This window comes from Saccopteryx bilineata, chromosome 2, assembly GCF_036850765.1.
Source record: "Saccopteryx bilineata isolate mSacBil1 chromosome 2, mSacBil1_pri_phased_curated, whole genome shotgun sequence".
Taxonomy (NCBI): Eukaryota; Metazoa; Chordata; class Mammalia; order Chiroptera; family Emballonuridae; genus Saccopteryx; species Saccopteryx bilineata.
Genome location: NC_089491.1, coordinates 50524842 through 50540975, shown reverse-complemented (window position 1 = coordinate 50540975; position 16134 = coordinate 50524842). Strand labels below are relative to the sequence as shown.

At 40.8% G+C, this 16134-nt stretch overlaps 1 protein-coding gene across 1 annotated transcript in view; it reads right to left on the bottom strand.

Moving 5' to 3' along the window:
- The window catches only part of LOC136324327 (guanine nucleotide-binding protein G(q) subunit alpha), a 314246-nt gene that overhangs the window by 193715 nt on the left and 104397 nt on the right, over positions 1-16134 (bottom strand). Inside the window, exon 2 of the mRNA XM_066257045.1 lies at positions 9855-10039. Within this exon, the coding sequence (XP_066113142.1) occupies positions 9855-10039 (185 nt within the window). The remainder of the gene's footprint in view (positions 1-9854; positions 10040-16134) is intronic.

Sequence of the window (16134 nt, the reverse complement as noted above, 5' to 3'; positions counted from 1 at the left end):
TGGCAACTAGAACGCTCATGTTATAGATGGTAGGAATGTAAATTAGTACAATCATCCTGGAAAATTCATTGGTAGCCTGTATGTATTGAAACTGAATCAGCAATTCCTAATCCTAGATACAGACCCTAAAACAGTGGTTCTCGAACTTTTTGAAGTCGGGGTGCATTTAAAATCCTACAAATAATTGTGGGCACACTATATACAAATTTCTGAGAAGTATGTTATAATAAAGTCAAATATTAAAGAAAAAATAGTAAGTCCAAGTGTGCTTTTATGGTAACTAAACAAAATAAATACAACAAAATTAAATTTATTCTAACATTAAAAAACATTTTTATGATACATTTTTTGAGTATGCATTTCAAAATTCATAAAAAAGATTTAAAAATTTAAAAATGACAGTTTTATATATATATATATATATATATATATATATATAAATACATTCTTAGTAAGATTTAGTAAATTAGGCAGGTTCATTCTTGTGTTTATGAGAAACATGAGCCTGGTGTGTCCTAGTGATTTCTTCAATCTTTGGGCATATATTTGAAAGGCAAACTCTCATTTCCTCATCAATACATTGAAGAATTCCTCTCTTTTTACTCTAATTGTGTTGAGTGCAGAAAAACCCCACCATACATATCATCTTAACTTTACACCAAACAAAAGATAGAAGAAACTTGCCTCCAGTCTTTCTGGGGAACATGGGGGGTAGTGTAAACAATCCAGCACCACAGCTTAACAGCCTTTTGCAACCTAATCAGACAAGTGAGGTGGGGCGTTGGGCAGACTGTTAGCTTATAGCCAATTGCCCACACCTCTGTCCCCCAAAAATCTAAATTCCAAAAGCCCTGTTGGTTTTTTTGGTCCCCAACAGGCACATATTTCTCTGGAATACCATAGGGCACACCTGGAAATCTTCTACGGTGCACCAGTGTGCCCTGGCACACACTTTGAGAATCATTGCCCTAAAGTAATGTATGCTTATGTTCACAAAAAGACAGGAACAAGAATGTTCATATTGACATTATTTGTAATAGCCAGAAACACCCAAATTTATATTAACAATAGCACAAATAAACAAACTATAGCATATTCATAAAATGGAATATTATACAACTGTGCTATCCAATACAGTAATCATAAGTCATCCATAAATTTAGAAGATTAAATAAAAGTAAAAACTCAGTTGTTCAGTCACCCTGGCCACATTTCATAGGCTTAATGGCCAAATGGCTACTGTATTGCATAGCACAAACATAAAACATTTTCATAAAGTTCCAGGGGACACGGCTATTACAGAACAATAGGAATAAATGCATTACAAAGACAAGCAACAACAAGGGTGAAGTCCACAAATGTAATGTTCAGTAAAACAAACCAGATACAAAGGAATACGTACTGCATGCTTCCATTCAAACTAAGTTCAAAAAACAACAAAACTGATCTATTAGAAGTCAGGATGGGGTTGGAAGTACTGATTGGAAGGGAAGCAAGAGGTGGCTTCTGAACATCTGGTCGTGTTAATTCACATCAATGGCTCTAGATGCAAATGTGGTTGCAATGGTAAAATACATGGACTCAATCCTGATGATGTGTGTACTTTCCTGTATATAAAAATTATCCCCCACCAAAAAGAGGTAAAAGAACACAGCCTTAGTTTATTTCTGAAGTCTTCCTTTGCTTCAGTTTCCTCTGATGAAACTAAACTCAAGGTGCTTATTCTGGATAAATAATAGCATGCTTAGGATTATAGATTAATTTTAGCCAAGAAAAAGGGATTAACAAAATCTCATATTCACTGTCTATTTTAACATGGCTGTAATGGTTATACAATGACTAAAAACTTGTAATGGAACACAGAGGAATGAGGAGAAGATAATGTGACTAGGAAGTATTTGAAAGATATTAAGAGAGAAAGGAAAGTATGCACAGGGACTTTGAAAGTTGATATAGGTACTAGGGAATCAGCAGTGATTCAGTTCCCAATAAGTCCTCAGAGCAGCCTGACCAGGTGGTGGTGCAGTGGATAGAGCGTCGGACTGGGATGCACAGGACACAGGTTCAAGACTTCGAGGTTGGCCCTGGCCGGTTGGCTCAGTGGTAGAGCGTCGGCCTGGCGTGCGGGAGACCTGGGTTCGATTCCCGGCCAGGGCACACAGGAGAAGCGTCCACTTGCTTCTCCACCCCCCCCTCCTTCCTCTCTGTCTCTCTCTTCCCCTCCCGCAGCCAAGGCTCCATTGGAGCAAAGATGGCCCGGGCGCTGGGGATGGCTCCTTGGCCTCTGCGCCCCCTGGTGGGCAGAGCATCAACCCTGGTGGGCGTGCCGGGTGGATCCCGGTCGGGCGCATGGGGGAGTCTGTCTGACTGTCTCTCCCCGTTTCCAGCTTCAGAAAAAAGAAAAAAAAAAAAAAAAGAACAAGGTTGCCAGCTTGAGCGCAGGCTCATCTGGTTTGAGCAAAGCTCACCAGCTTGGACCCAAGGCCGCTGGCTCGAGCAAGGGGTTACTCAGTCTGCTGAAGGCCCACAGTCAAGGCACATATGAGAAAACAATCAATGAACAACTAAGGAACCGCAACAAAGAATTGATGTTTCTCATCTCTCGCCCTTCCTGTCTGTCTATCCCTATCTCTCTCTCTCTGTCTCTGTCTCTGTAAAAATTTAAAAAAAGACTTAAGTCCTCAGAGGAAAGAGAAAGTGGTAAACCATCTCAGCAAAAAAGGTGACTGACAGAACAAGTCAGTTATTAAAAGTCTCTAGATTTCTTTAGACTATTTATTAGGGGGGAAAAATCCATCAAAACATTATAGAATCAGGAGTAGAAAGTTTCCCTGTGAAAAAGTGCAGGCTGTCTTTGGTGGCCAGTAGCCAACAATCCAATTAAAATAACTACCACTAACAATACCCACAAAACCTGCATCTGATTTTTTTTTTTTTATTGAATTGATTAGGGTGACACTTTAATAAAATTATATAGGTTTCAGGGGCACAATTCTGTAACACATCACCTGTATGGTGTATTGTGTGTTTACTGCCCCAGTCAAGTCTCCTTCCAGCAGCATTTATTCCACTTTACCCTCTCCTACCTCCCCTGACCCCCCTTTCTCCCTCATAATCACCATTCTACATCTGATTTTGAACTTTAAACATTGCTTTTTTTAATAAACTAAATAGTTATCTAAATATTGCTAATATCATTTATGGGATTTAGATACAAAGAAAGAAAAATCTCCCATTGGGTAGAGACTATTTTCAAAATAAATCTGTTTATTGTCTTTTGAAAAAAAAATTTTATAAGTACTCTGGAATGGACAAGGTTCAAAAAAGGTAGGAGCTTTATATTATAATGCAATCACTTTAACAACAGCTTCATCTCTGTTAGAGTTAAGGAACCAAAGAATCAGCACGTAGAAGTAGTGTTGGGAAAGATTCCAGAGGTTGCCTATCATTTTTATCTTATTTTAGCAAAATTTCTTTAAAGAATTTCACATGTTAAAAATACATTCTATTTTTGAACACGACCAGCTAAGGAGATTGCTCTACCTCCCTTGGTATCCCATTTCAATGACTGTCACTACGAGGAAAGTCTTCCTTAGAAACCTCCTAAATCTGGTCATGCCATTTAAATTATTTGTTTTATTCTTAATAAAAATGGAAGATCAGTACTATTCCTTTTCTCCATGATGACAATTCACCTTATAATAACTTCCAAACTTTCTTAATCATCTGTAAAAAAATGTCATACACATTATCTATTTATCACTTGAAACAATGCTATTCTTATCTGTCCCATTTTACACATGAGGAAGTTCAGGCTGAGAGAGTAAAGAAATTCAGGTATAGGGAGATGTGACAATCCCAACATAACTCAGCTTCGCTATGCTTGGGCTCAAACTCAGCTGCTTCGTATGGAACTGTTGCTAAATCGCCAAGGCCTCAACCCCCTCCTGCTCCCCACCTGAACAAGCATAGAAGAAGCAGTCGTACTTTGGACAGGCTTCGCAAAAGCTGAGCAAAACTGAAGGGTTTGCTTCGACAGAGAACCCACGTACCAATTTATTTTCTAAACTGACTGTGATTTTGCAGTGGATAATTGTGATATGTGCCAGTACCATTCCCCTTCTTCTACCAATTGTATGCACATTTCCCTCGGGAACTGTCAATCAGATTGCTCAGCCTTGTCCAGTGAGCGCGCCCAGAATCCAGGCTAGACCAACCAGGCAGGTTTTCCCAGGAATGTGAATCCTGAGTGGAGTGAGAAAGACTGAAAACGGTCAGAGTTCATCCGTCTCACAGATGAGTTCCTCAGATGAGTTCCTGCCCTGGTTTCCAAGAGCTAGTCCTTCAGTTTCTCCTCAATTCCCAGTAACCTCAGCGGCCCCCAAGTTCTCTGTCTCCTTAGGTTAACCAGTGTTGGTTACGGCTGCTTGCCAGCACAGAACCTTGATTGCTACAACTCTCCTGAGAAACTGATTAAAATGCATACTGATTAATTTCTGCTTTTATTAAGTGCTTATCATACAGGTGAGAAATACTAAAATAAAATCAGGCTCGTAGCATTTTGTAAACTAAGAAAATTCCCTTATGGTGACAAAAGAAGTGATAATTTTTTTTGTTCATCTGATAAAAACCAGCAATAAACTGACATGTTCTTGTCGACATTTTTATTCTGAAAAAATGGCTTGTGCGATCTGGGATTTCTCAGGAAGTACAGAAAATTCAGAAAGCTGTAAATGTGTTTAATGAGGTACTTTCCCTGTGACAAGTCCTTTCTTAGAAGAGTTCACAGAAAAGGCCCTGGCAGGGTAGCTCCGTTGATCAGAGTGTGGTGATCAATCCCTGGTCAGGGCACAAACAACAATCAACCAGTGAATGCATAAACAAGTGGAACAAATTGATGTTTCTCTCTCTCTTTCTCTCTTCTCCTCAAATAAATAAATAACTTTCCCAGAGGACAACAGGTACTGTAGCAACATGTCCTCCTGGATTTTGCAACCACGAGAAAAAAGAAACTATCAGGCCTGCACATTCCTGGTTAGGTAGTCAAAGGCAGCTGCAGCCTAGGTGCTAAATGAGCCGCAGTTATCAGGACTAACAGTCTAAAAGTAGAAACTAGAACAAAAGAGGTGACGTTGTCCACCCAACTTTGGCTTGCAGCTGCATTCTATTCAGTAACCATCTTGAGCTCCCTTCTTGAAGAAGCTCTGCATCGGATTCTCCACCTGGGACTGGCAAAGGCCTTCCTGAGGCCTGTCAAATCTTTGAAATGGCCAAAAGAATTCCTTGTGTGAACAGTTCACAGAAATTATGAAGCAATGATTAAGGGATACCAGGATCTGTATCTCAAATAATCTGCTCAATGAATAAAAGCTCCTACAACATTTATGGCATGTTGTGGAGGAGACAGCGAATTATAAAACCAGAAGCTTGCTTACTCTAAGGTAATTTGCAATCTGACCAAGAAAATAAGGCACATGCATGTGGAAAACAGCAGCCAATGCAAAAAGAATGCTAATTGCCAGGAATAGACAGTAAGTACATAAAAATCAGGGGTCAGCCTGACCTGTGGTGGCACAATGGATAGAGTGTTGACCTGGAATGCTGAGGTCACCAGTTCGAAACCCCAGGCTTGCCCAGTCAAAGCACATACGAGAGCTATGATTTGATGCTTCCCACTCCTCCTCCGTCCCTATTTCTCTCTCTCCCCCCTCTCTAAAATCAATAAATAAAATCTTTAAAAGAGGGGGGGGAGGTCAGAACCTTATTAGCTACTTCCATAAGTATTAAGCACAGAAACTGTTCATCTCTTTTTTTTGTTTTTTTGAATTTTTCCGAAGTGAGAAGCAGGGGGTGGGGAGTAGGCAGACAGACACAGATAGACTCCCACATGCACTCGACTGGGATCCACCAGGCATGCCCACCAGGGGGTGATGCTCGGCCCATCTGGGGCGTTAACCCACTGCAATCGGAGCCATTCTAGCACCTGAGACGGAGGCCATGGAGTCATCCTTTGCTCCAGTGGAGCCTTGGCTGAGGGAGGGGAAGAGAGAGATAGAGAGAGAAAGGAGAGGGGGAGGGGTGGAGAAGCAGATGGGCGCTTCTCCTGTGTGCCCTGGCCGGGAATTGAACTGGGGACTTCCACATGCCAGGCAGATCAAGTATAGGATAGTAGATACACTCTTGGGGAAAAACAAATCTTTATTCAGTAAAATTTTGGAATTTATTACAAGCCACTCCTGAACTGGTGATCTCTGGAACACTGAGTGAGGCCTACAAAAAGTCATATGATGCCATGCCATCACATGCCATAGGGCAGTGATTGTGGTCTGGACCAATGCAAGTGCACCAGCCAGCCCCCAGCCAACCAGAGGGACTCTTGATTCAATGCAGAACACACAGGAGCAAAAGAAATTCCAACATTCTGGTGTGGTGTTCCAAGCTGGAACCATTTTCACAGCAAACAAAACTGTGAGTAGTTTTCCAGTTTAGAACAGACTATATCAATCGTAAGTTATACCATACCTTATAAAATATGAAACTCAGAAGCAAGTATAAAGTTAGGCTGGGTAATATTGGGAAGTCTTTGTTTTTATTTATGCTATTACCATAGATTATGGCCAATGTGGCAGGCTGTACAAAGAAACATTTAAAAAAACAAAATAATCATTTTATTTGTTTAGTGTCACAAAATAATATAAATCACAATGCACTGCTTTCCATTAATTGCTAATAAAATGTACACTAAGTCCCTTAAACTATTTACAAAATATAAAGTATATTATAACCAAAAACTTCTGTAGAAAATTCTAACCAAAATATAAAATATTATTATTAAATAAATGTCATAAACACAAGAAAATAAAACTCAGCTTTCTTAGCCTGGATTTGAAACCTTTCACATGCACATGCTACACTGTATTTTGGTTCTTATTTTCCAGTTCTCCTCCAGGAGAAGTCTGCTCCAAGTAAACCGGCCCCTTTATACACTGCACGTACATTCCTCTTTCTGAACATTCCCTTTCACCCTTCCTCCTGCCAGGTGCGCCCTCCCTTAGCTCTTCCCCGGCTTCTCTCTGAATTATACATTTCTGCCTAACTCTAATTAAATTTTTCTGCATCCCTGACAGCACACTGCATTTATTTTATATAGACAAACATTTTTTACAGCTATTTGTTGATTTAAATAATCTTTTCAACCACTTAGGAGTCAAAAAGAGAAGACTTCTAATTATTTAGGCTTACAAATGACTTACCTATTCATAAAACAAGAAATTTTTTGAGCCTCTACTATGTACTAGACACAATGCCAAGGACAATGAAGGATACCAAGATGGAACTGACATTAACATTTACTTTCAAGCAGCTTAGGAGAGTCTAGTCAGAAAATCAGATCAATACAAAATCTGTTATAATTAACACAAGCTGGACAATTATGTATACTCCACTAGAGGTTCTGCTAAAGGAAGGTGGGATTACTTAGTACTACAGGGGAGAGTAGAGAAGAACTCTAGGAGAAAGCTGCAGTTGGGTGGAACAGGAAGGAGAAGACATAATTCCTTAACAAGCATTAATAAAGTCAAGAAGTGGGCAGAGCTCGGGAAGTTAATGGGCGAAGCAAGGAGAGTGTGACGCATTAGAATATAGATGTTGAAAAAACGGAACAAATGTAATTTATATTCTGACTTAATGGGAATTAAACATATTAAAGAATGTTTAATTCCGAGGTCAGCACACACGAATGTCACTTTTTTAGGAAGTGTGTTATGTAACTAAGAGACATGGGAAAATTTCATGGGATAATTATGATATTTGAGAAAAATGTATTAATAGATTGTTATGATGTTGATTTCCAACTGAATGGTATTCAACAGAAAAGTCTACTTAATTAGAATTGATACAAAGGGCTTAAATAACACACTGTTAAGTATTCTTCCATGTATTTTATGAATAAGCATAAACTCCACTCCATTTTCTACATCTATACGACTACGATAAATGATCTTCATATGGAAATCTAACATTAAGGTAAGGTTCTGAAGGATTCTTCTGGAGCATCCAAAAAAGATGATGGGGGGGAGGGAGTATAACTTAGGAAGACTATTGTAAGATGTAAACTGGCAACGTGTCTGTAGTCACACAAATGTATGTCAATCATACCACACATTTTCCAACTTGGCCAAAATTCATCAGGTCATCATATTTTCCACCAATTGTTGTTTGGAAAAGTCACTGGCATTAACAAAAATTTTTCTTCTAAAGAACTGTCTTACAACTGCAACAAAACAAGCATGTTGCCTATTTCAGAAATTCCTTACACAAGATTTGTTGCAGGGCACGGGGACCACTATCCTTTTAAATTCACACTGGATATCCAGGCAGTGTCACCTGGTTCAGGTGTCATAGTCCCTGGCTCACAAATCTACCCAGGTCTTTTCACTCTTGAGAACAGAAGCAGGAAGGGTTATTTGTGGAGGGTCTCTCAGTAATCTGCAGAGAAACACTCTTGTTGCCATCAAAAAACTAAGTAAGTATGAGGAGCATCTGATAAGAAACAGCCAGTTAATTTCAAGGTGTCGTTCAAGAAACAGAAATGCCTGATTTTAATATGATTTCTATAGTTAGAAACTTCTAGATGGTAACATAAGTGAAGGTACCCAGAATTCATTTATTTTACCTATAATTCATTTTTATGCATTAAATCTCAGCTTATGAGTCTCACAGGGCATGCCAACTGCTTGCTATTCCCTTACCACTGATTCTAGAATGTGGAAATATCCTCAAGTAGATTATCAGAAATTCTGGAGGAATGGAAGTTCTGATTAAAGACCCTAAAATAACTGTAGGTGCAAATATAGTATTTTGTCAAAAACAATAGAGATTTTACCAGCTTTCTAAAAGATCAGCACCTATAAGCCCTAAGGAACAAGGCTGTGTTCATCAGTGGAAGTACTGATTTACAAAAAGGAAAAAAAACAGAATATAAAGACATTTCTACAAATTCCAAACAGATTCCCTTCCCTTAGGGCGGGGGCCTCTGCACAGACATCACTCCCTGGTGTCAACGCAGGCGCTGCGGAGCTTCCTGTGGGCCAACTGCAGCGTCCCTCAAGCCCGAAGCCACCGTCACACGCACGGGCCTTGTTTGGGGTTGGTTATTCCAGTCGTTGGAGGATGAGCAATTATAGCATTTGTTGTCACCTAAATATAAACCTAGCTTTCTATTTCAACTAAGAGATAATGCTGGATATTGGAAAAGTTGGCTTATTTTCTAAAATGCTGAAAATTCCCTTTTGTCGAATGATTTTAGAAGTGTCCGTGACTTTAACACAACTGCAGAGAGACGTGTTTGAAAGGTTATTGCAAGTGACAGATGGGCCCATTTTGAAGTAAAATTAAGCCTGTGGTACTACTGAAAGGAAGTCACAAAATCCAAAATTAAACCAGACAGAATGGTCTTAAGCTATTTTCATTCTTTTTTTTTTTTTTTTTCAAGGAAGCACGAAGAGTGGGAGGCTGAGGCAAGGTCTCTTCTCTGAATTTCCTTGCTTTGGTCAATTGTCTTGAACTTACAAACTGTCTTCCCAATGAAATGTGTGCCCCTCAACTGTAAACCCACACATAGTTATCGTTGAACATCCAAATATGTCTCTTGTTGATATCGCTAAGAACACAACTCCAATTTTTATAGCTATAACTTTAAAGATCTGAGAATAAACATTTAAAAACAATTTATTGAGCCATTAAAAGTCTCATGTAGGATGAGATGAAAAACAAACATTTCAAAAACCCACTAGGCATCCCAGACGCGCGCTGCGGACGGTGTGGCCAGGGGTTCCGTGAGCAGCCATGCCTACCTTATTGTGCTCATACTTGTAGGGGATCTTGAGCGTGTCCATGGCTCTGATCATAGCCTGCATGGCCGTGAAGATGTTCTGATACACCAGTTTGGTGAAGCCCCTTTTGTCTTCATCCGAGTATCCCGACCCGTGGATGATTCTCATCTGCTTGATAAACGTACTCTTGCCACTCTCTCCTGTCCCTGAAAGATGGATAACAGGAGCTCATCAGACCATGATACCGTCCCACAGTTTCCCCCTTAAAATAGAAACAGCAGCTTGGACGTGACATCCCCCAACAGCCTGCTCAGAGGAGAACAGAGCGGCATCACCAGAGGTGGACATGCCCCCTACAGTGAACACTTGGCAAATCAGAGAATGAGAGTCCATATCAGAGGCATAGGTGAATAAAAAAAACAAAAACCTGTCACTCCTTGGGAAGCCACTCAGCATGAATTTTGATAGTGCTTTGTAACCATCTATCTTCTAAGAAACACAATGAAAACACCATCTTTTGAATAAACACTTGAAAAAGCTTTCTTCCCTGAGAAATATCTGAACCGCTTCCAGGAGGCGGGGTTGTTTAGCCAGGATTTGGATTTGGAAATGACAATGCATTTACACAAATGCTAGTCAGACAGTGATAAGAGAAAAATGCCTAAAAGTTTCTAGATACTGTCTCTTATTTTAAAATGGGGTATACAGGGAGTACAGTATCCAAATAAAAATGAAGATCTTTCTGCATAGCAACTATATTGATATCTAGTGAGGTTATTTGGCTAAGTGGAAATCTCAACCGTGAATACTGGTTAAGAAAAAAGTATCTAAAAAGGAGCACTTCTAATAGAAACAAAGATATGAAATTGTTTTTCAGCCCTGGCAGGTTGGCTCAGTGGTAGAGCATCAGCCCAGTGTATAGATGTTCTAGGTTCAATTCCTGGTCAGGACACATGGGATAATTGCCTATCTACTTCTCCAGCCCTCAATTCTTGCTTTCTATCTCTCTCTCTCTTCTCCTCCTGCAGCCATGGCTCAATTGGAGCGAGTTGGCCCTGGGCACTGAGGATGGCTCCATGGGCTCCCCCTCAGATGCTAAAAAGAGCTTGGTTGCTGAACAATGGAGGAACACTCCAGATGGGTAGACCATTGTCCCCTAGTGGGCTTGCCAGGTGGATCCCGGTTGGGGTACATGTTGGAATCTGTCTCTGCCTCCCCTCCTCTCACTGAATAAACAAAAAAAAATAAATTTTTAAAAAATTGTTTCTCATTATCAATCAACAACTTACAGAAAGAAACTAGTACCTTTATTTTCCTAAATAATACAAAGTATTTTTTAAAAAAATCTAGATTGCTTCTTTGTGTATTATCCCTACTGCAGAAGCTTGCTGAGAGCTACACAATAAGAAGAGATCTTAACGTGTGAGTTTAATGGTACAAGAAGAAAAGGACTCAGGCAACAGGGCCTCCTTCTCCTAGCTACCCAACAAGCTTCTGTACTCACCCCCCCAAAATAAAACAACAACTACAAAAAAAAAAAAAAAAAGCAAGTACAAGATGAAGTATAAACTATCATACACTGGCTAGCGTTTCACTTAAGCCGTGCAAGAGCAGTCTACACTTTGGCAATTCTTTGAACCTAATCACTAAGCATAACACTAATGCAGACTTCTGACCATGTGGGATCGGTAAATGAATGGGAAGGAATTAAGAGTTAAGAAAAAGAAATCCAAAAACCAACTCCAAAGTAAGATAATTTCCTGTTGCCCCAGACACATCCAGAGTTCCCCTATCCATTTTCTCATCTTGCTTGATGCCCCAGGAGGCTGACAAGCAAGGATTACATAACAGCTCTCTCATCCTGAGTCTTCGACTTGGGTTTTTAAAAAAGATTTAATTTATTCATTAGACTCTAATGATTAGAGAGAGAGAGAGAGAGAAAGGGGGGAGGAGCAGGAAACATCAACTCCCATATGTGCCTTGACTGGGCAAGCCCGGGGTTTCAAACCAGCGATCTCAGCATTCCAGGTCGATACTTTATCCACTGCGCCACCACAGGTCAGACCTTCCATTTGGATTTAGTCCATGGGATTGGGAGACACCAGGAGGGGACTAGAGAGAGCAGGAGAATGGACAGGGGGCATTTATTCTTCCAGCTCCCTCCCTGTAAGAACACCACAGATAAGCTGTGTCCCCTTCAAGAGGCCACAGTCCAGCTGAGTGATCCACTCGGGTTCCTGTATGACACCCTGCCCTTGCTCAGCTGCTGTGGGGCTCTGGTTACTGCGCCAGCCCTCACTTGCTACCTATACCTGGCCCACATCTTTGTAAACAGTCCCTGTATAAAACTCTCCTCGGTCACCCAGCTGGAGTATGCCATGTTTTCCGCTCAACCCTGCCTATTACAATACCAAAGGAAAGACGGAGCAGTGTATAAGATGAAGGAGTGAGAAGGCAAGGCAGTGGAGGGTACACTCTTCTTCCTCTGCCCTTCCTTGATAAATCTTGTTGATAAGGTGCTCTGTAGTTTATAAAGTGCTTCTAGTCACTAACTCACACTCTTACCACTCCTCTGAAGGCTATATCATGATGAAATGATAGAGCCCAAACCAGAATCCAGGCTCCTGACTCTCCCGCAACGTACAATAAACCCAGACCTGCCCCCCAGAACACCCATGTGCACCCCTCCACCTGTGTTCTCCCACCCCTGTCTAAGTCCAATCTCCTGTATAGGCAGGGGAAACAGTGGTTTCCACTTCCTGAATATACCCTCCCTTGTATAAGAAACTGAAAGAAATTTGTGTTCAATCCCTTATGCTTTGCCAGGCACTTTGAAATAGTCATTCTATCCTCTCAAAAATCTGTGAGGTAGATGCGTTCGTCCTCATTCCATACAAAGGAAAAGGCCCTGGAGAGGTGAGACATCGTGGCTGGGATGACCTAACTGGCAGCGGCCAGCATGATGCTCAAGACTAGCATTCAGCTGCATAGTTTGAGTTTGTCACAACAGTTGACCCCTGAACAACATGGGTTTGAACTGTGCGGGTTCACTTATAATGGAGCAGTTCAAGCCCCCATTGTTCAAAGGTCAACTCAGTGGTTGGGGTTGACGTATGAAGAAGGGAAGCTGTAAATCTGTGTGGAAGGTCAGCACCCTAAGTACCCAAGTTGTTCAAGGGCCACCTGTTCACAGCTGCCACAAATACAGGGTAATTAATTGCTACTGCCCACAGTCAAAAATGTCTTAGCCTGGCTTTGACTATACCCTACTTTTATCCATTTAGCCTAATTTTGAATTTCTGAATACTACTTTACTAATGGAGACCCATTTTGAATCTCAGTGCTATCTTCCAATTGACTGGCTATCCCTCCCAGGTAAAGTTCAGTCAAGAACTTTATGTTCAAACTATAATTTCATTATATCACGTAGCAAATTCAAAGTGAAACCAAAGCTTCATTTAGGAGAAAAATCTGTGTGATGCAAATGTTGTAGGCAGAATGATAAAACTAGTCTACTAAAATAGTATTCTGCTATAATACTGGATTGGACCCAAACGAAAGTATACGAACTAAACCACAAACCAAGCAAAAAACTCAGCTTCTTTGTTCCATAGAGACTTCTATCATGGAAACAAATGGCCTGTTCTTAGCAAATGTATAATGCAAAGAGCATGTACTTCTCCTATTTTTGTAGTTATACAAGATTCTCAGGGGTTGGAAATGGACATTTCAACAATCTATTCAGGATTAGTATGAAAAACATATTTGGTACTATAAAAAAAAAAACAGCTATTCCCCAATTATATAAAATGATGTTATTTTCTAAGGCCACATGAAAGTATAATGAGAGACGTCACAATTATTTCACTCTGAATGAAAGAAAGCAGACTCTTGCCCGTGGGCTGCTTTGTCAAGGCAGTGATGGCTAATCTCTTTTCACAGTACAGGGCACAAATAACTCTTGACCTATCTAAAGAAATAGAAATGTACTGTTTCCAAAGATACATAAAATAAAACCTAGCGAGGAGCCATGATATAAAAGTGTGTGTGTGCGCGCGCACACTGCGGGCAGGGGTGTCTCATTCCTTGATATTTTGACTATGTCTCCCACCAAATTAATAATGTTAATAAAGATATCAAAACAGACCAGGGTGTGAATCCCATAAAACCGATTTTCTCCTTTAGTAATCTCTGTATACGTGACTGAAAATATTCCCCAGAAAAGTCATTTGTACCTTTGGGCAAGTACTCTGCCTTTTCTTATTCCAGCTAATCAAAACACCCAGAAATGAGCCCTGGCCGGTTGGCTCAGTGGTAGAGCGTCGGCCTGGCGTGCAGAAGTCCCGTGTTTGATTCCTGGCCAGGGCACACAGGAGAAGCGCCCATCTGCTTCTCCACCCCTCCCCCTCTCCTTCCTCTCTATCTCTCTCTTCCCCTCCCGCAGCCGAGGCTCCATTGGAGCAAAGATGGCCTGGGTGCTGGGGATGGCTCCTTGGCCTCTGCCCCAGGTGCTAGAGTGGCTCTGGTCACGGCAGAGCGACGCCCCGGAGGGGCAGAGCATTGCCCCCTGGTGGGCAGAGTGTCGCCCCCTGGTGGGCGTGCCAGGTGGATCCTGGTCGGGTGCATGCGGGAGTCTGTCTGACTGTCTCTCCCCGTTTCTAGCTTCAGAAAAATACAAAAAAAAACAAAAACAAAACACCCAGAAATGAGACTGTGTCAGAATCATGCTATTAAAAAAGCCTCTTCATCCGGCATGCATAATTGGTTTTGAGGGATACTTAATTTTTTTCCTTCCCTACCCATTGGATGAAGATAAAGCACAGACAGCAATTCCCAATTCATTTCACATGTCCTTCCATCAGAACAAACATCACATGTGAATTTAATATCCTACTGTGGAGCGCACCACTTTGTAAGCTGTTAGAATACAGCATACTAGACATGCACACTCACACACACAATCTGATGCTTCCATTTTAGTTTTTGCCAAAATCTTTTCAACACAAGAGGATTTCCACATACTACTTCAGCCACAAATCCATACTTGTTCCATGTATCCTGCTCATACTAAGCATCTCTGGAGTTTACACTGATTATTCCGCCTATTTGCACAACTATTATAATCTGTCAATAGTTCTGTCCAATTAAGCTCTAAAGATAGAACAGTTTCTCTTATTCCACATCCTAGTGCGATAAGAATGGCAGTTTTAAATTCAGTAATATATTGACTTCTTAATTGACAATGAATTGTTATTTACTGTTGAAAGCTACCATGGACTCTTTGATACCTTCCCTCCCACTTAACTTGGATTCTTGGACCACACTTTTACCAACAGAGCAGTGAAACACAATCTGTGTAGAATTGCTCAGTGCCTCCAAACGTGTCAGTTACTACTGTCGTTGTTCTGAAGAATGCTGGTGTCCCCAACTTCCGTTCAAGGGCCCTGGAAAGCAATTACCGATCACTGCACTGTCAGGGATTTCAAGGGTCCTCATGGTCCATTCTCTTTATCATCTTATGGGCCCAGAGAGACTCACACCACTGCTACTTTTTATAAGCTTCCAAGAAAAAGAAGAAACACCAAAAAGGAATTATAAAAATGGTAGTATTTAAAGCTGTACAATGAATATACTTGTTTCATCCTGCCAGTGCCTCTGATGACTGTATTTGGAGATATTGTCAAACCATCAGAAGTCCATATCTAAAGCCTTTAATTAATGTGAAGGCTCCAGCCAAATGGCTCTGCCCTGCACTCTGGATTGGCCAGCACCCAGATAAGAACAGCAAAGAACAAACCCAAGTCTCATAGAGCTCAATTACAACGCAAGTAACTGTACTTTTAAGGCCCACTAGTTTAGGCCACGAGTCTAAAACGTGGAATCTCAGCACCACCAAAGCTGAACTTGGGCTATATCCACATAAGCTTGGATATAGTAGAACCAGAATTTTCAGTGAGGAATTTTCAACCCACAAGCACATCATTAGCCCATACCTACAAAAAATTAATAGCACTGAGATGAAACTGATTTAACAACACTGAGTCAAAATCCAATCCATGTGCTCCCCACGTTTCAGGCTACACACTATATAATATTCTGCCTTCTGCATATTTTCTCACACTCAAACTGGAAACCTGATCCTCAAACTGAGTGGCTCTAATACAAAAGACACCATAACTTCCTCTTCTTTAAAGACTGTCCTTTGAGGGTGATAGTTGGGGATATTAACCTTATTATTATTTTTTTTTTGTATTTTTCTTAAGTGAGAAGCGGGGAGGCAGAGAGACAGACTCCCACATGC